Below are 26,785 nucleotides of genomic sequence, written 5' to 3' on the forward strand. Positions count from 1 at the left end.
GACTGTTACCATTCTTACTTTACAGATGAGGAAACCGAGGTGTAGATACTGGTAATTAGGTAACTGGCCTACTGTTAGATCAGCTACAAATTGGCACTTGTTGGCATCTACCTCTATAAGGATTAAATTTGGTACAGCTGCAGCTGCTGACTTCCAACACTCCCTGAAAGGAGTTCAGGGTGGAGAGCAGAAATGAGGCACTCTGTGCTCTGGGGTGGCTGGGGGTGGGGAGGGAGATCTGGCAAAACAGGTCTTCAGATAGTCAGATATTTTTAGAAGCTGATTTTATAAGCCCAATTCTTCTGTCTCCTCCTATCTAGAAAAGCACTAAAATCCTTCATAGTGATGACTGTTCCTCATGACCAGCAAAATCTTTATAAGATTAGCAGAAACCTTCTGGGAAAATATGTGCCTGATTGCACATACTCTCCCTTCACAAAAATCATATATATACTGACCTTCCTCCTGTCTCTTTGGAGAAATTTCTCAGAGTTATCTGAGGTGCTCTCTCCTCGGCTACTGTCCTCATTTGCCTCAAATAAAACTTAACTTGAAACTCTCATATTGTGCATTTTTTAAGTTGACAGTTACATTGTTAATTATTGATGGAATATGTTAAAACCCAGTTCTGACTACAAAATGCATTGAGCTTTGCCCCCGACTTCTTATGATGATAACTTGAAGTGAGGTACTATTTTAAAGGAAAATAGGTATTTTTCTAAGAGAAATATTCTCAAGTTTAGTCTAGAATACTTATCTGTTGGATTCCTGGAAGTCAGAAAAACCCTGAGCTTTCTGCAAGAAATAAGCCATTCTCTCTTCCACAGTGCCCTCAAAATCTCCAATGAGGTGATCCAGATAATTACTTCTACACTGCGTAGTTTGAATAAATAGGATTAAAGAGCATTTTTCTCTAGTAGAAGACACATTAAAATTTAGCTGCAATAATAATTCTGGTGTTCTCTATGGTTTCCTAAAAGATCATTAAAAATTCTCAATGGTCTAACATTCAGAGCATGATGGAAATTTAAAATCTTGCACATACCTTTCTTTCTGTCATGTTCAGGAATTCTTTGTATTTGTTGAGTTGTTTGGATCTCAGGCTGAGAATGAAATTCTGCATTCCTGTGAGACCTTTTTAACCTGTTATTCTGTGTTGCTTCATAGAATAAAAATGTCCTCAGCATTAATTAGCATATTGAGACAATTGCAGGAATAATCATTATCCCAGAGGAAAAAATACAGAGACCAGGGTGAGATGTGTTGGTATAAGGAAGACACATTGTTCCCCAGACCATCAGGAGCACAGATTGACCCCCACAGCCCCACCCACTCTCAGGTTTGCTTACCCAGATTTTAGAATCTGGCAACATCTCTGGTCAAGATACAAAGAGACTCAGCATGCATTTTAGAGCATAAGTTCCAAAACCAAGATTTCCAGGTTTAACCCTGGTTCTATCACTTATTTATGTGACTTAGGTTAGGCAAGTTATTTAAATTCTTTCTGTCTTCTTTTTTTTTTTTTAAATGAAGATAATGACAGGCTCTAATTCATTGATTAGCTATGAGAACTTAATGGGTTAATATGTATAATGTGCTGAGGATCTTGCCTGTAGTAAGTTTCTATTAAATAGAGGAGGAATAAAGAGCTATAATGAGAATTCCAAGATGACTGTAACTATGTTTTGCCCAGAAAATATCTGAGACCTAGTCAAGAGGGATATCACTGTACTGCTCCAAAAATATATAATCAGCAGTTCCACATCTCAGTAAGCACTTAACCTTTACTTTTAAATAAAACACAACTAATTGTTTTTGTTTTGCTTTTAATTTTTTACTGTCCTCTTGTTTCATTCTCCAAAGTCCAGGGCATTTCTCCAATTGACCACATCCAGAAAGGAAATATTCTAGCGTTGTAATGTGTACTTAGTTAAGTTCTTTGAAATTTTTAAGTGTAAAAGGACCCCGAAACCATGACATTCGTTTAAAAATAACTTAAAATATTTATGTATTTAGTTACATCATTGAAGGACACTTTTAAATGACTATATTATGTGTATAGATCTCTAGTCACAATATCACTATACATACAGTGTAGAAGCTCTACACTAGTCCAAAGTTAATACTGCAGAAATTTGTATTGAGATCACATTTTAAGTAAAAAAAAAAAAAAAATCCACCCTCTAGATTGTATACAGAACTATTTTTAATCAAGCAAAGGGAAAAAATGTGCAAAAGAAAAATATGCCAAAGTAACAAAGGTTATTTACCTCAGATATTGGAATTAAGAGTAAGTTTTTTCTAAAATGGGCGTATATCTGTTTCCAAGTGGAAAAATACATGGTAAATTAAGATTAAAATATTTGCATTTAAAAATAAAGGGTATATGTTAATAAAGGGTATATGTAAATGAGTTCAATTTAAGAAACTAGGAGAAAAAAAGAAAATAAATGATAAGCAAAATTCATTAAATAGAAAGTTTAAAACAGGATCTACACATTCAAAACTGGTTCTTTTAAAAGATTAATGAAATTCCTGACTATATGGATAAAAAGAAAGAAGGTAGAAATTAATCATATAATGAATGGAAGGAAAAAAGACCAAAAATAGAAGAGAATTCAAAGATAATAAAAACCTTATTCATTTAAGCAAATATTTATGAGCACACAATGTGGCCCAGCTACTATTCCAAGCATCAGGAATAAAGCAGGTAAAAAAAAAAAGACAAAAATCCCTATTCTTATGGAACTAATATTACCAACGTGGGGGGAGGGGCAGTGTGACGGAAAGGTGGGTAATAATTAAATGTTCTTTAAAATTATAATTTGGTAGAAAATGGTAAGAAATAATTCAGGAAAGAAGGATACAGAGTGCTGAAGCATTACAATTTATTTGAAAATTTAGATGAAATGAGCAAATTCAATGAAATATTTAATTTACCAAAACTTATTCCTGAAGAAAAATTCTTTGTGTTTAACAGATACTAGGATACAACAGATGTTTACAGACTGCTGTATCTTCAGGTTGGTTGAGCTTGTGCCATGCTAGTTGTGAATATTTTGAATCTCATACCTGTCCATAACCATTAATGAAAATGAGTCTAAAATATTCTCACAAAGAAAGCAATAGCTTCATACTATTTTAAAAGCAAGTCCTAAAAGTTAGAAGAACAGATTATCCTAATATTACATAAACTCTTATAAACAATAAAAACACAAAAGTAGCATGGAGTCAGAGTGAAACACAATCCACCATTTATTTTGTGAAGCTAGAAAATCCTACATCTGAGATAAGAGAAAAAAGGATATCCCCCCTTTCCTTTCCCGTTAACACTCATAGTTTTCTTGATGTCACTTCCTAGTTATTTTTGTGTTTGTGTGTGCAATCTTTTTTTTCTTTAATTTTTTTTTTTTTTTTTGGCAGTGTTTGGTCTTCATTGCTGCATGGGTTTTTCTCTAGTTGCAGTGAGCAGGGGTGAACAGGATTCTCTAGTTGCAATGCACAGGGTTGTCGTTGCAGTGGCTTCTCTCGTGGAGCAGGGGCTCTAGGTACACGGGCTTCAGTAGTTGTGGCTCGTGGGCTTGAGAGCACAGGCTCAGTAGTTGTGATGCACAGGCTTAATTGCTATGTGGAATCTTCCACATCAAGGATCGAAACTGTGTCTCCTCCATTGGAAGGCAGATTCTTCAATGCTGAGCCATCAGGGAAGCCCTGTGTGTGCAATCTTCAAATTATTTGTATTTAGTATCTGTCCTTGGCCCCTTCTTTTCATCTGCATAATCTTTTTTAATTTTTATTTTATATTGGAATGTAGTTGATTAATAAAATTGTGTTAGTTTCAAATGTACAGCGAAGTGATTCAGCTATGCATATACATGTATCTATCCTTTCTCAAATTCTTTCCCCATTTAGGTTATTATAGAATATTGAGCAGTGTTCCCTGCACTATGCTGATGAATGATGTCATCTGCTGTCATGGTTTCATCTGTCACTTACATCCCTTTTGTTGTTTAGTTGTCAAGTCATGTCTAGCTCTTCACAACCCCACGGACTGCAGCACACTAAGTTCCCTGTCCCTCACCATCTCCCGGAGTTTGCTCAAGTTCACATCAATCAAATCAGTGATGCCATCCAACCATCTCATCCTCTGTTGCCCTCTTCTCATTTTGCCTTCAATCTTTCCCAGCATCAGGGTCTTTTCCAATGAGTCAATTCTTCACATTAGGTGGCCAGAGTATTGGAGTTTCAGCTTTGGCATCAGTCCTTCCAAAGAATATTCAGGACTGATTTCTTTAAGGATTGACTGGTTTGATCTCCTTGCTGTCCAAAGGATTCTCAAGAGTCTTCTTCAAACACCACAGTTTGAAACAATCAGTTCTTTGGCACTCAACCTTCTTTATGGTCCAATTCTCACATCCATACATGACTATTGGAAAGTCTATAGCCTTCACTGTATGAACCTTTGTCAGCAATGTCTTTACTTTTTAATACACTGTCTAGGCTTGTCATAGATTTCCTGCCAAGAAGCAATCATTTTCTAATTTCATGGCTGCAGTCACCATCTGTAGTGATTTTAGAGCCCAAGAAGAGGAAATCTTACATCAAATGTGTGTGTGTGTGTGTGTGACTCAGTCGTGTCAGACTCTTTCATGACTTCTAAATTTATATACTCAAATACTATCAGTTTTCTAATCTGCAGGCTCACCCATTCTTCACAAGTATTGAAAACATTTTGTCCAAAGCTATCCTCCTCACCTTGGGGCCCCTCCAGCTGCCTTTCATATCCTGTTGAATGGCACCATAATTGACCAAGTATCCCATGTCAAAAGCCTAGAAATCATCTTGATTTCTGTGTCTTTTTACTCCCTTCATCCTACAATTTAAGAAACCTGATGATTCTACCTCCTTAAGTCTCTCTGCTAAGTTCTTCCATTCCCATCCCTAGTGCCACAGCTGTATTCTGAACACTGATTTCTTTCCCAGATCCCTTGCAAGAGGTTGGCCTACCTGCCTTCAGTCTCCTCAGTCCATCTAAATCCTGCTGGTTACTGTTCCATCACCCCACACATGTCTATGCCTTATCTTCACCTGGAACGTTCCTCCACTTCCTTCTCCATCAGACTTACCCCAATCAAGGAGTCTTTTCTATTTAATCCACTTTTATTCTTAACCCAACTCAAAATGGTATCCTTCTTTGATCTCTCATCATCTCATTTATATTCTTATATAGCATTTGTTCAAAACTGTATAGTTGCCATTTCTCTTGCTGCAAAGTAAGATCCTTGAAGGCATAATTTCTCTCTTTCATCTATGCAGCATGAATACCTATCATAATGCTTAACACATGATTCCATGCAAAAAAAATTCATTGAATGAAGAAATTAATGATTATATTAATGAATGAAAATTCATTTGAAAAATATTTGTTGAGCATATATTATATACCAGACCCTATTCCAAGTATTGATGATATATTAGTAAAACTGGTCTTGTGGAGTCTTTTTTTGAAATGGGCATGTGATTAATTAAAATATGAATCAAATAAAAATGAGTCTGAGGAAGACAGGCTTCAAAATAGATATTGATTAATTCTGCTGCTGCTGCTGCCCCTAAGTCGCTTCAGTCGTGTCCGACTCTGTGAGACCCCATAGACAGCAGCCCACTAGGCTCCTCTGTCCCTGGGATTCTCCAGGCAAGAATACTGGAGTGGGTTGCCATTTCCTTCTCCAATGCATGAAAGTGAAAAGTGAAAGTGAAGTTGCTCAGTCGTGTCCGACTCCTAGCAACCTCATGGACTGCAGCCCACCAGGCTCCTCTGTCCATGGGATTTTCCAAGCAAGAGTACTGGAGTGGCGTGCCATTGCCTTCTCTGTTGATTAATTCTAACACTATCAATTTCACACTTAACTTTCCTCTCTTCATATCCTCCAGAATTAAATTTTGGAGGATAATAAGACTTTTCCATTTAAATAATAAGAATACACATACACACACACACACACCTGACAGTTTCTGTAAACAGAAACTCCAAAGTAAAGATCTTATGAAGTCTAAGTATATATGTAAATATTTACCTTCTTTTTGAGATATTTCAGGTCTCTCACCTGTCCGCCGATCAGGAGCAACAAGTGGGAGCGTCGTATAGTCAATCTTCTCGCCATTGTTTTCTGGGAAGTGGAACAAAATCCATTCTCATCATAATAATTGGATAAAATAACAGTTTGTATTATAACTGAAATGAAGGTTAATAACTATTTTTAAAGGTATCAATAATTCTAAAATGATATCTTAATTAAAGACTATAACAATTAATAACCATATAATGTCATGCTTTATGGACAAGAATTTACTAAGTACTTACTGCTATATGTGTACTAAAAATAAACATTTTTAATGTTTCTTTATAAATGTAACATTCTGCAACTTCAATTTACCAATTAAATAAAGGTGTTGAAAAAAGAAAGCTGGGCATATTGCTAAGAAATTAAGGCAATAATAGTATCTTCTGAGTTGTCATATTTTAAGTTAAATCTAGGCATCTATACTGTTTATTATCATTGTTTATAACCAAAAAGTTGATCACATTGAACTGACATTTTTATAAATCAAGTCAAATGTCCTGTCCAAAACATGTTGATCTGTATATATTTAGAGCTAAACAATAATAACAATGAAAAAGAATTTCTCAAAAAATAATTATTAAAACATTCTCCGTATGGAAATCTGATATCCAGCTCTCCGAATGTGTTCTAGTCTTTGCATCATCCATTTCATTAAATTTCTGGGAATTGACTATGTCATTTTTAGGCATAGTCAATGACTGTAATTTTTAGGTTAATGTAATAATAATAACAATAATAACAAACAACTCACTATGTCCCAGGTACTATTTCAGGTATTTATATGCATTCATTTATTCAATCCTCACAACAATTCTGTATAATGGAAACCGCAAAGTTATACATCCCCATATTATAGATGTGTAAACAGAGGCACAGAAAAATCTAACAAGCTTTACATACACATATGGAAAAAAAATTCAAGTAATAATTTTAAGTGCACAAGTTATAGTTATACATGACTGTAATAATATGTTTCTGGTAGAAAATTTAATGATAAGAATATGCAGACTTATTCCAAAAGTTTCCTAGGCACCATTTGTCTCTTGCTTGTGTTTGTATATGTATCTGTGTACCTCGTAGACCAAATTTCATTAAACGACAAAAGAAAAAGAAAACTCAAATATCCTCCCATTATCATCAATGTATTGTTCAAGATGTATACTTTACAGAAAACTATATCTACTACAAAACATGCAATGAAGCTTAATTCCCAAGAGCATAGGCTAAATTATTAAATTGTACTTATGGCCAGTTATCCTGAGATCATCTCACCTCTGTGTGGTTTATGCCTCATGGTTTGGTATTCCAAGTTCTGGCAAGGAGTCTGTCTCATGAACCAAAAAGTTAGCAAAGTGACAATATGAGCAGAGTAAGAAGAGTCTAACTGCTCTGTGATGCGTCCCACACAGGAAGCCTCCCCTTAGAGTCACATTCATGCTTCTTCCTTCACACAAGAGTTAAAGGATGAGGATATTTAAAGTCTGCTCAACATCAGATAATAAGGTCCTGTGTTCAACTAGCACATTTGCATCTGAGACCGACTATTGCTGAGCTATGATAATAGATACATCAGAAGGTAGAAAATTTGACTTTTTTTTTTTCCAGAATTCTGGCCAATTTTATTTTAAGGTTTGGATGCATCGTTTAAGGGATCTCTAACTTAAAAGGTATAATTTGTACAGAAGATCTTAAAATTATTTGTTTTTCCACGAAAGCAGCACATTCATTAGTTAACTCATTTTATGTGCATTTTACTGATCACGTAATTTTATGCCAGGCTATGTTCTAAATGCTGAAGATAGAGCAGTCAACAAATATAGCAAGTAAACTACCTCTTGGCTCATGGGGTTTATAATATAGTGAGGTGGAGGACAGTAAACCAGTAAGTCAAGTGCATACTATACTAAATTGTGATTTTTAAAAACTAAGAAAAACATATTGGAAAAGAGGTGATAGTTTGGGGATAATAATGGAAGACCTCACTTGAGAAGGAAACACTTCAATAAAGTTCTAAAAGATACTACGGGAGATCATGAGTCTAAATATATAATAGGTTGTTAACTCCATGAGAATAGAAAGCATGTCTTATTATTCACAATATCAACAATTGAATAAATACATTTAGAGAAACTTCTGTGTGCTTACCATTTTGTTAATGAAATTATTTGATATTCATAAACAAATGATAAACTATGGAAAAGAGATAAAATATATATGAATTGGGCTTCCCTGATGGGTCAGGGGTTAAGAACCCACCTGCCAAGGCAGGAGACACGAGTCCGACACTTCGGTTGGGAAGATCCCCCTGGAGAAGGAAATAGCAACCCACCCCAGTATTCTTTCCTGGGAAATCCCATGGACAGAGGAGCCTGGCAGGCTACAGTCCATGGAGTCTCAAAGGAGTCAGAGAGTACTTAGCGACTGAACAACAAAGAGATAAATCAAAATTATGGAGAAAGAGCTAAAAATACATATGAATAGTTTAAGGCATTTCAAATATGTGAGTTAAGAAATAACTTATTTCTTAAGTTATTTTTTAGGCACCTTCCTACAACTGTAGCTATCCTCTCCTTTTATTCTCTAATTTTATACTCTAATGAATTCACTTGACTGAAGCCACCATTTGACTTAAGCCAATCCCTTGTCCTGTGTGCCCAGTTCTATCACTCTCACCTTCTGTCTTTCCAAATTATAGTGGGCTAAATGTTATGTATCTGTCACGTTTCAGATGAAAAAATTAAATGGCTTACTTAAGAAAGCTTTTGTTGATTCCTAAAAGACGCTGCTGTAAAGTGCTAAACTCAATATATCATCAAATTGGAAAAGTCAGTTTTCATTCCAATCCCAAAGAATGGCAATGCTGAAGAATGTTCAAATTACCGCACAATTGCATTCATTTCACATATAAGCAAAGTAATGCTCAAAATTCTCCAACCTAGGCTTCAACAGTATGTGAACAGAGAATTTCCAGATGTTCAAGCTGGATTTAGAAAAGTCAGAGAAACTAGAGATCAAATTGCTGACATCTGCTGAATCAGAGAAAGAGCAAGAGAATTCCAGGAAAACATCTACTTGCTTTATTGACTATGCTAAAGCTTTTGACTGTGTGGATCACAACAAACTGGAAAATTCTTAGAGATGGGAGTGTCAGACCACCTCACCTGCTTCTTGAAAAACCTATATGCAGGTCAAGAAGCAACAGTTAGAACAAGATATGGAACAAAAGACTGGTTCCAAATTGAGAGAGGAGTACATCAAGGCTGTATATTGTCACCCTGTTTATTTAACTTGTATTAGAGAACATCCTGCAAAATGTTGGGCTGGATGAAACACAAGCTGGAATTAAGACTGCTGGGAAAAATATCAATAACCTCAGACATGCAGATGACACCACCCTTATGGCAGGAAGAAAAGAGGAACTAAAGAACCTCTTAATGAAGGTGAAAGAGGAGAGTGAAAAAGTTGGCTTTAAAACTCAACATTTAAAAAACTAAGATCATGGCATCTGGTCCCATCACATCATGGCAAATAGATGGGGAAACAATGGAAATAGTGACAGACTATCTTCTTGGGCTCCAAAATCACTGTAGGTGGTGAGTGCAGCCATGAAATTAAGATGTTTGCTCCTTGAAAGAAAAGCTATGACCAACCTAGATAGCATATTAAAAAGCAGAGACATTACTTTGCTGACAAAGTCCATCTAGTCAAAGCTATGGTTTTACATCCATACAGTAGTCATGTATGGATGTAACAGCTGGACCATAAAGAAGTCTGAGCACTGAAGAATTGATGCTTTTGAACTGTGATGTTGGAGAAGATTCTTGAGAGTTCCTTGGACTGCAAGGAGATCAAACCAGTCAGTCCTAAAGGAAATCAACCCTGAATATTCATTGAAAGGACTGATGCTGAAGCGGAAGCTCTGATACTTTGGCCACCTGATGGGAAGAGCCAACTCATTTGAAAAGATCCTGATGCTGGGAAAGACTGAGGGCAAAAGGAGAACAGAGTGACAGAGGATGAGATGGTTGGATGGCATCACCAACGCAATGGACATGAGCTTGAGCAAGCTCCAGGAGATGGAGATGGACGGGGAGGCCCGACGGGCTACAGTTCACAGGGTTGCAAAGAATCAGACACGACTGAGCAACTGAACAACAACAAAGCTAGGTTATAATCTTTTTACATTTTCCCATTCCTCCAAATATTTCCCATAATAAAAATAGAATACAGGGGACTTCCTTGGTAGTCCAGTGGTTAAGACCTCACACTTGCAGTTCAGGGTGTGTGAGTTCAGTGCTTGGTTGGGGAACTAAGATCCCATATACTGCACACTGTGGCTAAAAATATTTTTTAAAAGTATGCATTAGAGTTCTTGCTAAATAGTCTCATTAGATTATATCACCAAAGAGGTGTGAGTCTTACCTGACTTTCTCATTAATATATTCTTGCAATTCAAAGGATAATGCACATTATAAACACTGAATACATGTGTGTGGCATTATCTAATAGACAAATAATCTTGGACTCTTTCTACCAAAATAGGGTCTCTTATCAACTTAGATTTTTATTTATTTGAGATCAAAGTTAAACCTAGGAATTTCATAAAGGTTTTAATATAAAGTTTCAAGCATCTCCCTAAATAAAATATCATATTCATTTAAAATTTACATGCAGTAATTGTAATCCTTTCAAGAGTATAATTTGATGAGTTTTAACACATATGTAGCTTGTACCCACATGCATAACAGAGATAGAGAACATTTCTATCTCCCAAAAAGTTGCCTCATGCCCCTTTGTAAACAATCCCCTCACATCAGCCTTGTCCCTGACAACTACTAATCTGATTCTGCAATATGAGTGAATTCATAATGATGTTTAGGTTTTTTATTATGACTTCTTTCTCTTTTCAAAGTGCTATTGAGATTTATGAATATTGTTGTATACATCAGTATTTCATTCCTTCTTATGGCTGAGAGTATTCCATTGTATAAACTGTTATTCATTCAACAGTTTTTCTATTGTCATTTCTTCACAAGGTGGGGAACATATGGGCTGTTTCTGGTGATAATGATAAAGTCATAACATTAATGTTATAGGGCTTTGTGTGGATGTCTGTTTTCATTTCTCCAGTGTGAATTTGTTGTTGTTTAGTCACTCAGTTGTGTCTGACCCACCAGGCTCCTCTGTCCATGGGATTTCCCAGGCAAGAATACTGGAGGAGGTTGCCATTTCCTTCTCCAGGGCATCTTCCCAACCAGGGGATCAAACCCACATCTCCTGCATAGGCAGGTAGATTCTTTACCACTGAGCCACCTGGGAAGCCCCTAGTGTGAATACCTAGGTATTCATTTCTGGGTCATATGGTAAGTGTATATTTAGCTTCATTAGAAATTCCTAATTGTTTTCTAAAGTGGCTGTACCATTTCACATCTGTATAAGGATTTTCAGATATCTCACACCTTCACCAGCACTTGGCATTGTTCATATTGTAAATTTTAGCCATTATGATAGGTGCATGTACCTTGTTGTGGCTTTAATTTGCATTTACTAACAATCAATCATTTTTTTAACCATCTTTTTGTCATCTGTATATCTTCTTTGGTGAAGTATCTATTCAAATCACTTAACCATTGTTAATTGAGATTCATATAAACATACCATCAGTTGCTTGTCAGATGAGCCTCTCCACTGGGCAGCTCACAACTCAAAGTGAGTGAGTGAGAGAGAGAGCACCCAAGATGGAAGCCTATTGCAGCACTACTTTCAATAGCCAGGACATAGGAAAAAAAAAACTAAATGTCCATCAACAGAGGAATGGATGCAGAGGACATGGTGTACGTATATATATAATGGAATATTACTCAGCCATAGAAAGGAATGACATGTATATTGTCACCCTGTTTATTTAACTTATACGCAGAGTACATCATGAGAAACGCTGGACTGGAAGAAACACAAGCTGGAATCAAGATTGCTGGGAGAAATATCAATAACCTCAGATATGCAGATGACACCACCCTTATGGCAGAAAGTGAAGAGGAACTCAAAAGCCTTTTGATGAAAGTGAAAGTGGAGAGTGAAAAAGTTGGCTTAAAGCTCAACATTCAGAAAATGAAGATCATGGCATCCGGTCCCACTACTTCATGGGAAATAGATGGGGAAACAGTGGAAACAGTGTCAGACTTTATTTTTCTGGGCTCCAAAATCACTACAGATGGTGACTACAGCCATGAAATTAAAAGACGCTTACTCCTTGGAAGGAAAGTTATGACCAACCTAGATAGCATATTCAAAAGCAGAGACATAACTTTGCCAACAAAGGTCCGTCTAGTCAAGGCTATGGTTTTTCCTGTGGTCATGTATGGATGTGAGAGTTGGACTGTGAAGAAGGCTGAGTGCCGAAGAATTGATGCTTTTGAACTGTGGTGTTGGAGAAGACTCTTGAGAGTCCCTTGGACTGCAAGGAGATCCAACCAGTCCATTCTGAAGGAGATCAGCCCTGGGATTTCTTTGGAAGGAATGATGCTAAAGCTGAAACTCCAGTACTTTGGCCACCTCATGCGAAGAGTTGACTCATTGGAAAAGACTCTGATGCTGGGAGGGATTGGGTGCAGGAGGAGAAGGGGATGACAGAGGATGAGATGGCTGGATGGCATCACTGACTCGATGGACGTGAGTCTCAGTGAACTCCAGGAGTTGGTGATGGACAGGGAGGCCTGGCGTTCTACGATTCATGGGGTTGCAAAGAGTTGGACACGACTGAGCGACTGATCTTATCTGAATGGACCTAGAGACTATCACACAGAGTGCAGTAAGTCAGAAAGAGAAAAACAAATACCATCTACTAAGGCATATATGTGGAATCTCGAAAATGGTACTGATAAATTTATTTGTAAAGCAGAAATAGAGACACAGAAGAAGAGAACAAACGTATGGATACTGAGGCAGAGAAAGGGGGAGGGAGAATGAATTGGGAGATTGGGATTGACATATATACACTATTGATATTATGTACAAAATAGAAAACTAATGAGAATCTAATGTTTAGCACAGAAAACTCTACTCAGTGCACTGTGGTGATTGTAAATGAAACCCAAAAAATAGAGAGGATATGTACACATATGGATGACTCATTTTGCTGTACAGAAAAAAATTGACACAGAAGTGTAAAGCAGCTATACTCCAATTAAAAAAGAAGCAAACACTTCTTAGCTGAGCAAGCAGAATAGAAAACAGGCTAAATTGTTTAACTGAAGATGAACTAGCTGACTTTTACCATTCAAGCTTTGTTCTTCAGGATCCCACCAGCATGTATTTACCATATCATGTGGCTGGAGATGTCTGAACTCTGTGATCAAACTGCTAGCCTGAGATATGGAGACTGGTGCTTCACCTAAGCAGCAGGCATACATGTTCTTCTCTCCTTAAAAGGAAAAAATAAATTTCTCTAAAGAGAAATGGACACATATTTAAAAATATATGGAAGTCTAACCAAAGAAGTGATATATTGTTATTTTTACCATGTTTCCTAGGTGAGGCTTCCCTGGTGGCTCAGACTGTAAAGAATCTGCATGGGAGACCCGGGTTTGATCCCTGGATTGGGAAGATCCCTTGAAGAAGGGCATGGCAACCCACTCCAGTATTCTTTCCTGGAGAATCCCATGGACAGAGGAGCCTAGTAGGCTACAGTCTATGGGGTCAGAAAAAGTCGGACATGACTGAGTGAATCTCTGTCTGAGTCCCAGGTGGCTCAATGCTAAAGAATCTGCCTACCAATGTAGGAAACAGCAGCAGCAACAGCAGACTTAGAAGAGAACCACAAATCAACACCTGTGTAGTTACAGAAGGGCAAAAATAGAAGACAGGAATCACGAAAGGCCACTTTAGAGGCTGCCTACCACGCTCATATAGAAATGCAATTATACATGGACTATATATCCTGTAAATTTCATACAATTACTGATTAGTTGTCATATCTCTTTTGTAGATTCTTTGAGTAAACTATGTACAATTAGAACCTCGGCGAATAAATTTGTCTTTCATTTTTTCTAGTCTATGCATTGTATTTCTTATTCTTGATCAACTACATGGTCTGGAGTCAATACAACATTTAAAAAAGGTATGGAGAGTGTATATCCTGGCTTTGTTTTCAATCTTAGGAGTAAAGCATTCAGTCTTTCACCTTCAATTATGATGTGAGATGCAGTTTTGTTTTGTTTTTGTTTTTTTTTCTTTAGGTGTGCTTGCTAGCAGGCTATCTTTTGTTCACAACTTTCTAAGACCTTTTATCAAGAATAAAAGTTGGATTTTCTCGTGTATTTTTCTGTGTATGGGCTTCCCTGGTGGCTCAGCAATAAAGAATCCACCTGCAATGCAGAAGTAAAGGGTTTGAGCCCCGGGTTGGGAAGATACCCTGAGAAGGAAATGGCAACCCACTCCTGTATTCTTACCTGGAGAAGCCCATGGAGCCTGGTATGCTACAGTCCATGGGATCCAAAAGAGTTGGACACAGCTTAGCAACTAAATAACAGCAACATGGTTATTCTTTTATACTGTGTTGAAATAGAGAATTACATTAATTGGTTTTCAAATGTTGAAACAAAATTGAATTCCTGGGACAAATCCCACTAGGTCATGATGTGTTAGTAATTTTTATATTGCTGAATTGGATGTGCTAATATTTTGTTAAGAAATTTTGATCTATCCAGGAAAGATATGGGTCTATAACTTTTTTTCTTAAATTTTTTTTTTTGTGGTGAATGCTGGTGAATGTTCCATGCTCCATGTGCACATTAAAAAAATATGCTTTTTCTATTGTTGAGTAGAGGGCTCTATATACATCTGATATGCAGTTTGGTTGCAAAGTGCTCTTTCAGATTTTCTAAATCCTTACTGCGTTTTTGTTTTTTTTTTTTTGCCTAAATATCCTGAATAATTGCTGATAGCAGTATGTCAAAATGTCCAAATGAAATCGAGGATTTGTCTATTTCCCCTTTCAATTATATCAGTTTTTATTTTATGTATTTTCAAATTCTTTTATTGGGTATATATGCACTTTGAATTTTTAGGCATCTTATTATGCTGATTCCTTCAACATTATGTGATATGTGTCTTTATGAAATTTTCTTTCAGTGCTACAAAGAATGTCACTTTATCACCTTCCAGTCTGCATACTTTCAGATGGGAAATCTATGATTCTTACCGTCTCAAAGCTCTTGGATGATCTGTCAAATTTCACTCTTTTTTTATTCTTTGTGACTCACTTGGGATATTTCTGTTGATCTATCTTCAGTTTTACTAGGATCTTTTTCCTCTCTCTCTAATGTGTCCAGTTTTCTGACAAGCCCACGGAAGGAATGATTTATTTCTTTTTTTTTTTTTTCCTATCTGATATTTCCATTTGACTCTTTTCTTATATAATCTTAATCTCTCAGATAAAATTTCCCCATATTCTCATGTATGTTTTCCTAAGTTTCCACTAGTATTTTGACAAGTTAAAAGTTATTCTCAAAAAGTTTTATGATGCTAATTCCAACGTCTTGAACATACCTGAGTTTATTTCAGCTGTGTGCTTCCCTTGCAGCTCAGTCAGTAAAGAACCTGCCTGCAGTGTAGGAGAACAGAGATCGATTCCTGGATTGGGAAGATCCCCTGGAGAAGAAATGGCAACCCACTCCAGTATTCTTGCCTGGAAAATCCCATGGACAGAGGAGCCTGGCAGACTACACGGTGTCACAAGAGTCAGACATGACTTCCCAACTAAACCACCAGCACACCATTTTAACTTTTGGCAATGGGTCATTGTCTCCCTTTTTTGCACATGTGTGTCAAATAATTTTTACTGAATGGCAAACATTGTATGTTTGGCTAGAAAAAAGTTACCTCTTCTTCTGTAAGACTAATAGTGTGGGACCTTGGGCTGGTTTATAGTTCATTGTTTCTGAGGTTGTCTTTGTTACATACAGACTTCAAATTTTCAGCAATATGGTGCTGCAACCTAATGCTTACTGTGCCGTCTTGGTAACTGAAGGTTTTTTCTGAGTGTTTTTTTTTTTTAGTTTTTTTTTTAATTTATTTATTTTAATTGGAGGCTAATTACAATATTGTAGTGGGTTTTGCCATACACTGACATGAATCAGCCATAAGTGTACATGTGTTCTGACTGTTTTTGATTCAAGTCTACAATTTCAGCAGATCTGAAGGGAGTCTCTTTCCAAACTCTTGCCCTCCCTCAGTGGTAAGCTTCTATAGCTTGTAACATCAAGTATGACAGTGTGGGAGACAGTAGAAATTCGAAGTTCTCTTGATCTAATCTCAGTCTCAGACAGATACTGTCTGCCTTAGCCTTAGGAGTGTGGCTTTCTCAGCATTCCTGCCTCTCCTCCTCAGTAGCCAAGCTCTTTCTTGTATGTGTCGGGGTCTTAGTCAGGAAAGAATTTCCCTCTCTTGGCCCCAGAGAGTTCCTTGCTTTTATCTCAGGATTAAAGATAATTTTATTCTAGTCTTTCCTTGGCAGTATCACCTTTTTGTCTAGGACCAGTGATGAAAGAGTTGCCTGCTCCACCTTGAGCAGTAGAATCTGCTGTTTGTGACGGTGCAAGGCTTGTGGTGGGAGCAATTGTGGTTTCCTTTCTTTTCAGTTCAGTTCAGTTCAGTCACTCAGTTGTGTCCGACTCTTTGCGACCCCATGAACCACAGCACGCCAGGCCTCCTGTCCATCACCAACTACTGGAGACCACCCAAACCCATGTCCATTGAGTCGATGACGCCATCCAACCATCTCATCCTCTGTCCTCCCCTTCTCCTCCTGCCCTCAATCTTTCCCAGCATCAGGGTCTTTTCCAATGAGTCAGCTCTTTGCATCAGGTGGCCAAAGTATTGGAGTTTCAGCTTCAACATCAGTCCTTCCAATGAACACCCAGGACTGATCTCCTTTAGGATGGACTGGTTGGATCTCCTCGCAGTCCAAGGGACTCTCAAGAGTCTTCTCCAACATCACAGTTCAAAAGCATCAATTCTTCGGTGCTCAGCTTTCTTTATAGTCCAACTTTCACAGCCATACATGACCACTGGAAAAAACATAGCCTTGACTAAACGGACCTTTGTTGGCAAAGTAATGTCTGCTTTTTAATATGCTGTCTAGGTTGGTCATAACTTTCTTTCCAAGGAGTAAGTGTCTTTTAATTTCATGGCTGCAGTCACCATCTGCAGTGATTTTGGAGCCCAGAAAAATAAAGTCAGCCACTGTTTCCCCATCTATTTGCCATGAAGTGATGGGACCAGATGCCATGATCTTCGTTTTCTGAATGTTGAGCTTTAAGTCAACTTTTTCAGTCTTCTCTTTCACTTTCATCAAGAGGCTCTTTAGTTCTTCTTCACTTTCTGCCATAAGGGTGGTGTCATCTGCATATCTGAGGTTATTGATATTTCTCCCGGCAATCTTGATTCCAGTTTGTGCTTCCTCCAGCCCAGCGTTTCTCATGATGTACTCTGCATAGAAGTTAAATAAATAGGGTGACAATATACAGCCTTGATGTACTCCTTTTCCTATTTGGAACCAGTCTGTTGTTCCAAGTCAATTTCTAACTGTTGCTTCCTGACCTGCATACAGATTTCTCAGGAAGCAGGTCAGGTGGTCTGGTATCCCTATCTCTTTAAGAATTTTCCACAATTTATTGTGATCCACACAGTCAAAGGCTTTCCTTTGATCAGCTACAAAGAGACTTTGCTTTTAGCCATCTCCTAGCATCACTTTATTTTCTGAGACCAGGAGGGAAACAGGGAGGCTTATCTTACTTCTTCTAAAATGGAGGAAATTTTTTGCTTCTATTCTTTCCCCAATAGCCATTCCTGGGAGTAGGAGAGTTTCCTGGCCCTCCCTCAGTGTCTCAAAGTTTTTGCTTCATGTGAGAAAAAGATCTGGGAAATGATGTTTCATGCCTCTCCATCACTAAGGGGCTCGCCTGCGTCTCCTACTCTGCCCCAGTCTGTCTCATGAGCTCCCACTGGAGGTCTGTTGAAAAGACCTGGTGAGAGAGAGTGGACTCCCTTTATGTTTAGGGCTCTTGGGATTCTAAACTGTCAAGATAGCCCACACTCATCCTTCTAGAGTTTGTTAAAGGCTAAGACTCCATGCTTTCTATTCAGGGAGCCTGGGTCAGAGAACTAGATCCCACATGACTTGACCTAGAGTTTGCATGCCACAACAAAGACCCTGTGCAGCCAAATAAAAAAAAAAAAGGGTTTGTTAAAATATCTGCTACTTTTATCTTATCCACTTTCATGGCAGCCACTGTTTCTCCCCTGCCTCAGATAAAGCTCTTTGTGAGTTCTATCTTTCCTCAGGGTGGAGTTGTGGGGTGAAGGGGAGCTTGTCCCTCTTTGGCACCGTTTACTTTGTGACTTTGTCACTCCGACACGCTCAAATAAAGTTAAAATTTTGTAAATGATCTAGATTTTCCTTGTCAGAGGAAATGACTTTTTGATGTGGCCTTCTATGTTCTAAGCAGAAGAGTATGTAAGATGATTTTTTTAAGTCAACTGGCTCAGTATCTTTAAAAATGTATTTCTGAATTAGCATTATTGGATTGCTCTGCTAAGATAAAAAAACACTTTGTGAAAATAATTGCATTTTTGGATGGCTTGTCAATGATGGCATTCTAGTAAGTGAATTGTAGGCTGTACATATATCCTTTATATAGAGATATTTATAAAACAATAAAAAAATTCAGTGGCAACTTTGCTGAGTCACTGTGGCTCCCTTAACAAAAATTTGAATCAAATTGAGGAAATCATGCATAGAATATTAATGTGAAATAATTGATGGTGATCTTAAAATGACATAAATAAATAATGGATACCACACAAATCTGGAAATTATGATTATGGAACTCAATATTAATTTCCTTTATCTATTGACAATCAGCCATGTGGAATGTACCTACAGTCATATGTTTATAGTTGTGTATTCATAATGATTATTTCTAATATTTTGTATTTTTAAAGTTTTATTCTTTGTATTTATCTGAAATGTTAAGTTTTTTATAAAGAATCTATGTTTTTTTTAAATTGTCAGTTTAATTAAACAGGAAAATAAATAACAGCTAGAAGGGAGTTTAAAATAATCCTTAGGTGATTATGGATAGTGAATTTTTTCTTCTTTGTAATTTTATGCACTGTATTAATTTCTAATAATTTTAATTATAATCCAGATGTTTTAACTATATACTGTCATGCATTTAAGAATGTTGAACAAACTTTTTTAAGAAATTCAAGTGTTATGTTTGTGATCAAGTAGACTCTTGAAAGAGTACATAAAATAACTGCTGAATGTTGTTAAGAAACTCCAGAAATATGTTCAATAAAATGTAGAATTCTAAAACAAAAAAAATGTATTTTAATTCTCAGTGATTACAAAATAAAACTGCATTTGTACCATGAATCATCAATTCTCTATCATCTTTGATTATAGAGTAAAAGAAAAACCTATGACATATATAGGGCTTCCCTGGTGGCTCAGACAGTTAAGAATCTGCCTCCAATACAGGAGACCTGGGTTCAATCCCCAGGTGAGGAAGATGCTCTGGCGAAGGGACTGGCAAGCCATTCCAGTATTCTTGCCTGGAGAATTCCATGGAAAGAGAAGCCTGGTGGGCTATAGTTCATGGGGTCACAAGAGTTGGACATGACTGAGCCACTAAAATTAACATAACATGCATATGTTAAACACACTTGACACATATATTAAAATTGTATACATTTAAATATTTAATTTGCAATATACACATTTAATATATGGTTAAATACACACCTTTCTAACTTAAATAGAAAATAGTACAAGAGAGGGGAACTAATCTCTTTTAAAATGGTGGTTAGTACTGATGATAAATGGAAATTATAATGGAGTAATCACAGTTCAGGCATAAAAAATAGACTCAGCAGCCATTGACGATGTGGTTTCAGACACGACTCTGCACTTCTGAGAACTTGTATTTTCTCCAAACTGAATCAAGCCCAAGGCCACTCTCAGGCCACATCCACCAGCTGCAGCATTAAAGTCTCAAGGTTCCCCTGGTAACTATGCCACCATTTCAGGCCCCAACCATTCCTTGCTTAGCAAGCACCCTTACTCCTTGCCAGCTCCAATTATAATTCTTGACAAACAGCTTATGTAACTAACTGTGGCCTTGGAGTTTTGCTTTTATAGGCTTCCTGCATTTGGTAGTCCATCAGAACACGATTCAAGTACCTCTTGAATCTGTGTCTCCCAGACTGCAGTTCTAACAAACCCCAAACAAATGCCTCTTTTATTTCAATCAGGTCTCCATTTCTAAAATGTTGGTGAACAGTGTTAATTAAAGGCACTAAGAACTCAATGAATGTCTGTTGCATAAAAAAAGAATATATGAATGAATTAATATATATATGAGGGAACATATAAATATAGAAACAGAGTTATAGGACTATTATTTGGGTTGTTTTCTAGTCCTCCAAGTTTTCCCTCCCTTTCACTCACCCTGAAAAGCACTCTTTCTTGCCTAGCCTGGAACAAAGCTGACACTACTTTGCAAAGTCCCCTAGGAGGCTGAAGTGGAGGTACTTGTTGAGCTTGGTATTTTCCCCTAAGTACTGTGGAAGGGAAAAGCAGGAAAGCAGAGCACAAAATGAAATGGGAATGGAACTAATAAGAGACCCTTTCAACATAATGGAACAGAAAGTAAGAAATGACCCAATTGTCCAAGATCATCCATTTCCTACCACCTATCTAATTTCTCTGGGCAACTTACAGTTCTGAGCACTTTTAAGCTCTCCTCAAGAGAAGGTGGGAAACTTGGATACCTTGTGTGGGGTTGGAATCACAAAAGGATAATTCTGACACCTGACCAAGATGGAAGTGAACTGAATTTCTTGTTTACAAGTTTCCTGGTGGCTCAGACAGTAAAGAATCTGCCTGCTAATGCAGAAAATCTGGGTTCAATCCCTGGATTGGGAAGATCCCCTGGAGAAGAGAATGGCTACTTACTCCAATATTCTTGTCTGGAGAATTCCATGGACAAAGGAGCCTGGCCAGCTGCAGTCCATGGGTCGCAAAGAGTCAGACACAACTGAGCAACTAACAATAGTTCTAACAATAATTCCCATGTGAACAAGAGAAGAAGGAAAATTCTACTACAGAATAAAAGAATGACCCTTAATAAGAGAAAAGACATAGAAACTTTCATTCTGAGAGCAGACTCTATCAGGGAAATAACAATCAGAAAACATAGCTTTGAAATGGAAATGCTAGTTGGAACTTTGTCTGAAGAAATATACAGCAATTTCTCTTGTCTAAGAATGCAATTCCAAGAAAGGAATTCTCAGACTGATGCACTCAGAGGGCATTGGTTAACACAATTAATGGGTTGCAAATGAGTAGGACAGGACTTAGCAACTAAGCAACAATGAAAGCATAATTAATACTTCCACTGTGAAATAATTAAAAATAAATAAGAGCAGAGGTCCTTAAGCATGGTCCCTGGGACCAGAAGCATTGTATCACCTGAGAACTGTTAAAAATGCAAATTCCATAGCCACACCCCAGAATCACTGAATCAGAAACTCTTGAGATGGAGCTCAACATTCTGTATTTTCACATATTCTCCAGATGATTCTGATGCAAGCTAAAGTTTGAAATCCACTGATACTAACATTGGAAGCAAATGAGTCACAGCTATTAACAGTCCCTCCCTTTAAGCTCATGTTTAGGAGAAAAAGAAAAAAGAAAAACCAAAAGGTTGAATAACCCAGAGGTTAATCATAGTTCAGAAGTAAGGATGTACCTAAAGGTAAAAGTCTTTCTTAACCTAGATACAAAATGGGAGGGAATATGTTGAATCATTTATGCCACTTCCCATTATGTTTTTAAAGAATAACAACCAGGCTGAACTGCAACTCTATGCTTTTGCCTTCATCTCAAGTTTTGATACTTGAAAAAGGTAAATTCCAGGTCCAGACTAATAGAGCATTATTGCTCACTTGATAGCAATACACCAAGATTAAGCATGATGTTAGAGAGATTCAGTTCAGCCTAAATAGAGATGAAGCCCTGAACTCACTGTTAGGCGATACATCCTAGTGACTTCTCCTCTTAGTGAATTTACATTTGCAATTTTCCATGCTCACCTACTTTCCTACCAGCACCTCACCCTTCTTAGCCCACTTTCTTTGGTTATGAATTAGTTAAAGCTCAGGGAATATCATCGTTGGACATTGCTTTATCAAAGTGTATTTGAACCAATAGTAAAATTGGTATGATAATTAAATGATAATGATATTTAAATGATAATTAAATAACACATAAGTGAGGTTTTGTTTTTGTTTTTGTTTTTTTGCATTCCAGTCCCCTATGATGAAAAGGACATCTTTTTGGGGTGTTAGTTCTAAAAGGTCTTGTCGGTCTTCATAGAACTGTTCAGCTTCAGCTTCTTCAGTGTTACTGGTTGGGGCATAGACTTGGATTACTGTGATACTGAATGGTTTGCCTTGGAAACGAACAGAGATCATTCTGTCGTTTTTGAGATTGCATTCAAGTACTGCATTTCGGACTCTTTTGTTGGTCATGATGGCTACTCCATTTCTTCTAAGGGATTCCTGCCCACAGTAGTAGATATAATGGTCATCAGAGTTAAATTCACCCATCAAGTTATGACCAACCTAGATAGCATATTGAAAAGCAGAGTCATTACTTTGCCAACAAAGGTCCATCTAGTCAAAGCTATGGTTTTTCCAGTGGTCATGTATGGATGTGAGAGCTGGACTGTGAAGAAAGCTGAGCGTCAAAGAATTGATGCTTTTGAACTGTGGCGTTGGAGAAGACTCTTGAGAGTCCCTTGGACTGCAAGGAGATCCAACCAGTCCATTCTGAAGGAGATCAGCCCTGGGATTTCTTTGGAAGGAATGATGCTAAAGCTGAAACTCCAGTACTTTGGCCACCTCATGCGAAGAGTTGACTCATTGGAAAAGTCTCTGATGCTGGGAGGGATTGGGTGCAGGAGGAGAAGGGGATGACAGAGGATGAGATGGCTGGATGGCATCACTGACTCGATGGACGTGAATCTGAGTGAACTCCGGGAGTTGGTGATGGACAAGGAGGCCTGGCGTGCTGCGATTCATGGGGTCGCAAAGAGTCAGACACGACTGAGCGATTGAACTGAACTGAACTGAAGTGAGTTTTAGATCACCTGCTGTTTGTCTGTCTCAATCTGACCCTCCACCATCATGAGGACAATTAAAAGTACATTCTAAAAGACATAGCAAAATGCTCTACGAAAATGAAATATAAAAATAGACCGAGACTTCCTGAGAGGTTGTCAACATATCTAGCTCAGCAGAGGAAGAAAAGTAGCTGGAGGTACCTCACTATCTGAGCTAAAACCACACAGGAAGTCTCAAACTCAAGGAGCTCACGGTACTGCAAGGCTCAGGGTAATGTACATTTCACTGTGCAAGGTAGGGTGACCCTGACAAGTACTTCCTCTCTTTCCTTACTTTCATGCAAGGTCTAGAAACAATGAAAAAAAGATAAAACTTAAATATTACTGATTTGAGATCTACCTTTAAATCCCTGGCTCACTTTAAATTTGCTCTCTTGAGAATGGATTCCAGTATAGTAACAGTAAGAAACATACACACGAGAATCTGATATTATATTAAAGCGTCTGATGATTGCAAATGGAGTGTTTGATCCCAGAAGTTTGTTGTTTTATGTGTACGTGCTCAGTCCTGTCCGACCCTTTTGACCCTATGGACTGTAGACCACTAGGCTTCTCTCTCCATGGAATTCTCCAGGCAAGAATACTGATGTATAGATCAGTCTTATGGACTCTGTGGGAGAGGGAGAGGGTGGGGAGATTTGGGAGAATGGCATTGCAACATGTATAATATCATGTATGAAACGAGTCACCAGTCCAGGTTCAATGCATGATACTGGATCCTTGGGGCTGGTGCACTGGGACGACCCAGAGAGAGGGTATGGGGAGGGAAGAGGGAGGAGGGTTCAGGATGGGGAACACAGGTATACCTGTGGCGGATTCATTTCGATATTTGGCAAAACTAATACAATATTGTAAAGTTTAAAAATAAAATAAAATTTAAAAAAAATAAATAAAAGACAAAGAAAATTAAAAAAAAAAGAATACTGCAGTGGGTAGCCATTTCCTTCTCCAGGGGTCTTCCCAACCCAGGGATCCAAACTGTGTCTCCTGCATTGGCAGGTGAATTCTTTAACACTAAGCCACCTGGGAAGCCCCTGTTGTGCTTTTAGAGTAGTTTTCTTTCTTTGCTCAGAGATGAGTGTGAGCCAATTCTTTTTTCTGTCACCTAGTGTCTATTGTTTACTAAGTGAAGCAAAGTAGCATTTAGAAAACTCATGTGTCAAGCATAGTCTGGGGGAGTTGGGGGGTATTTTTGTTATTGTAGCTGTTCCACTTAAGCCACTTCATCTGTTCCTCAACAAACTTGATAACAGATTGTTTTCATCATTTTATTGATGAAGACACTCAGATGTAGGAGCATTAAGTGACTCACAAAAGGGCACACAAATCCATATATGTGACTTTATGTAGAATATTTGTATTTACTTTTAAAGAGCTCCCTTGTGGCTCAGATGGTAAAAGAATCTGCCTGAAATGCAGAGGACCCAGGTTCCATCCCTGAGTTGGGAAGATCCCCTAGAGAAGAAAATGGCAAACCACTTCAGTATTCCTGTCTGAGAAATCCCATGGACAGAGGAGCCTGGTGGGCTACAGTCCATGGGATCACAAAGAGTCAGTCATGACTAAGTGACCTACACTTTCACTTCACTTTTGCTTTTACAGATAAAGAATAATGTGTACATTAACGTAATGAGAATTATTATGTACACATTCTCATCCCACTTTTCTGTTAAGTGAAATTCCAAAAACCAAAACAAAAATATTGGACTTTCCACAGAATCATTTTGCTTTTTACATTCAAGAGCTATCATGCACAAAATTTAATTGTGAGAGACAGGAACAAACTGGGCAGACTAGATTTTTGCCTCCAGATGACCAGTATGAGCTCACAATATCAGGAAATGAGTAAAGAGAGGAAGTGGCTAGTTCAGGGGTCTAAAAGTAGGCAGGCAGGACGTTTCTGAGAACCATGTGGGGTGAGGAGAGAACCACCAAGCTCCAGAACCGTTTGAAGCCTAAATTAGTGCCAGCTAAAAACTGTCGTTCACCATCTGGTTCTGACAAGGATGAAGTCACTGGCCCCTGCACTCCTGACCTTGAACAGACTCTGAAAGGAGTCCAAGGTGGAGATCAGGAATGAGCCCTCTGTGCTCCGAGAAAAACTGGCAGAACAGGCCTTCACATAGTTAGATATTTTTAGGAGAAGAGTTTATGAGCCCAGTTTTTTGCATCTTCTGATATCTAGAGAAGCACTAAAATTATTAAAAGAGAGATTGCTCCTCATGACTAGCAGCAACCTTCTTGTGACTAGTAGCAAACCTCTGCCAAAATGTGTGCTTAACTACACAAACCCCCCTTTACTAATATATAAATATGTATATATATATATGTGTGTGTGTATATATATATATATATATATATATATATATATGTATGTATATACTGATCTTACTCCGTACTTCTTTGGAGCAGTTTCTCAGAACTATCTGACATTCTGTCTCCTGGGCTGTAGTGCTCATTTGGCCCAAATAAAACTCAACTCACAACACTCACGTTGTGCATTTTTTCCATTGGACATAAGGAAATTTGTGCTTTGTTGAGAGCATTTCCATTCACTATTCTGCCTTCAAAACAATTGTCTAATATCTCCCTCATCAGTACTGCATCTTAAATGTTTAGCAAGTGAAAGGCCATGGATCAGACCTTCTGTTATTCTTAGGGAGAAAGATCCACCTCCCACCCTCACCCCCACCCCCTCCCACCACTCCAATCTCCCTAACACACCCTCAGGCCCACAGTCCAGAAATACCTTAGTGGCCTGTGGGGCTCAGAACTTCACACCCCAGTTCTAGTCCATACTCATTCAGTCACATCCCTCTAGAGAGAAGAAAAGCAACCCAAAATACAGGGCTTTTTTTAAAAGGGCAATGCCTCTCCAAAAAGAGCTGCCCGCATGTTTTCCTTCTTCACACATACACTCTGCTGTGCTAAACCAGAGAAGAGAGAAAACCTTTTGAAAATCTGTTACTAAAACTCATCTCAGCCTCACAATCAAAATGCTGGTAACCTCAGACGAGTAAGTTTTTCATAGCAGTTGTTTTATATCATCCTCCACCTTAATCACAGCAGCAACAATCCATTTCTCACAGGTAGATAATATCTTTGCCAACAGAATGGTACTCATAACCACTGGATAGATAATGTAAATATTATTTACTTGTGTGTCATGGCTGTTCTTGGAAATTCTTAATGAAAAATATGTGTAAAGTTCAGTAAATCACAGTCACAAATCAAATATTGGAGACCAAAATGGAGAACTGAGGGAATTTCCTGGTCCAGGGTTTAGGCCTCTGCAACTTTCACTGAGAGGGTCTGGGTTCAATCCATCTCTGGTCTGAGAACTAGGATCCTACAAGCCCCGTGCAATGTGGAAAAAAAAACCTGGGAGAGTTGAGACTAACGAATGAGAAA

At 37.9% G+C, this 26,785-nt stretch overlaps 1 protein-coding gene across 2 annotated transcripts in view; it reads right to left on the bottom strand.

Moving 5' to 3' along the window:
* The window catches only part of LOC138987844 (C-type lectin domain family 7 member A-like), a 51,299-nt gene that overhangs the window by 16,444 nt on the left and 8,070 nt on the right, over positions 1–26,785 (bottom strand). Inside the window, exons 1-3 of one of the 2 annotated variants that reach the window (XM_070370029.1) lie at positions 7,395–7,514; positions 6,075–6,167; positions 1,046–1,159 (exon numbers count right to left, since the gene is read on the bottom strand). In XM_070370029.1, the coding sequence (XP_070226130.1) occupies positions 1,046–1,159; positions 6,075–6,167; positions 7,395–7,455 (268 nt within the window). In that variant the 5' untranslated portion in view covers positions 7,456–7,514. Of the gene's footprint in view, positions 1–1,045; positions 1,160–6,074; positions 6,168–7,394; positions 7,515–26,785 lie in introns of those variants that run through there. The other variant, XM_070370028.1, reaches the window with a different exon arrangement.

This window comes from Bos mutus, chromosome 5 (genome assembly GCF_027580195.1).
Source record: "Bos mutus isolate GX-2022 chromosome 5, NWIPB_WYAK_1.1, whole genome shotgun sequence".
NCBI lineage: Eukaryota > Metazoa > Chordata > Mammalia > Artiodactyla > Bovidae > Bos > Bos mutus.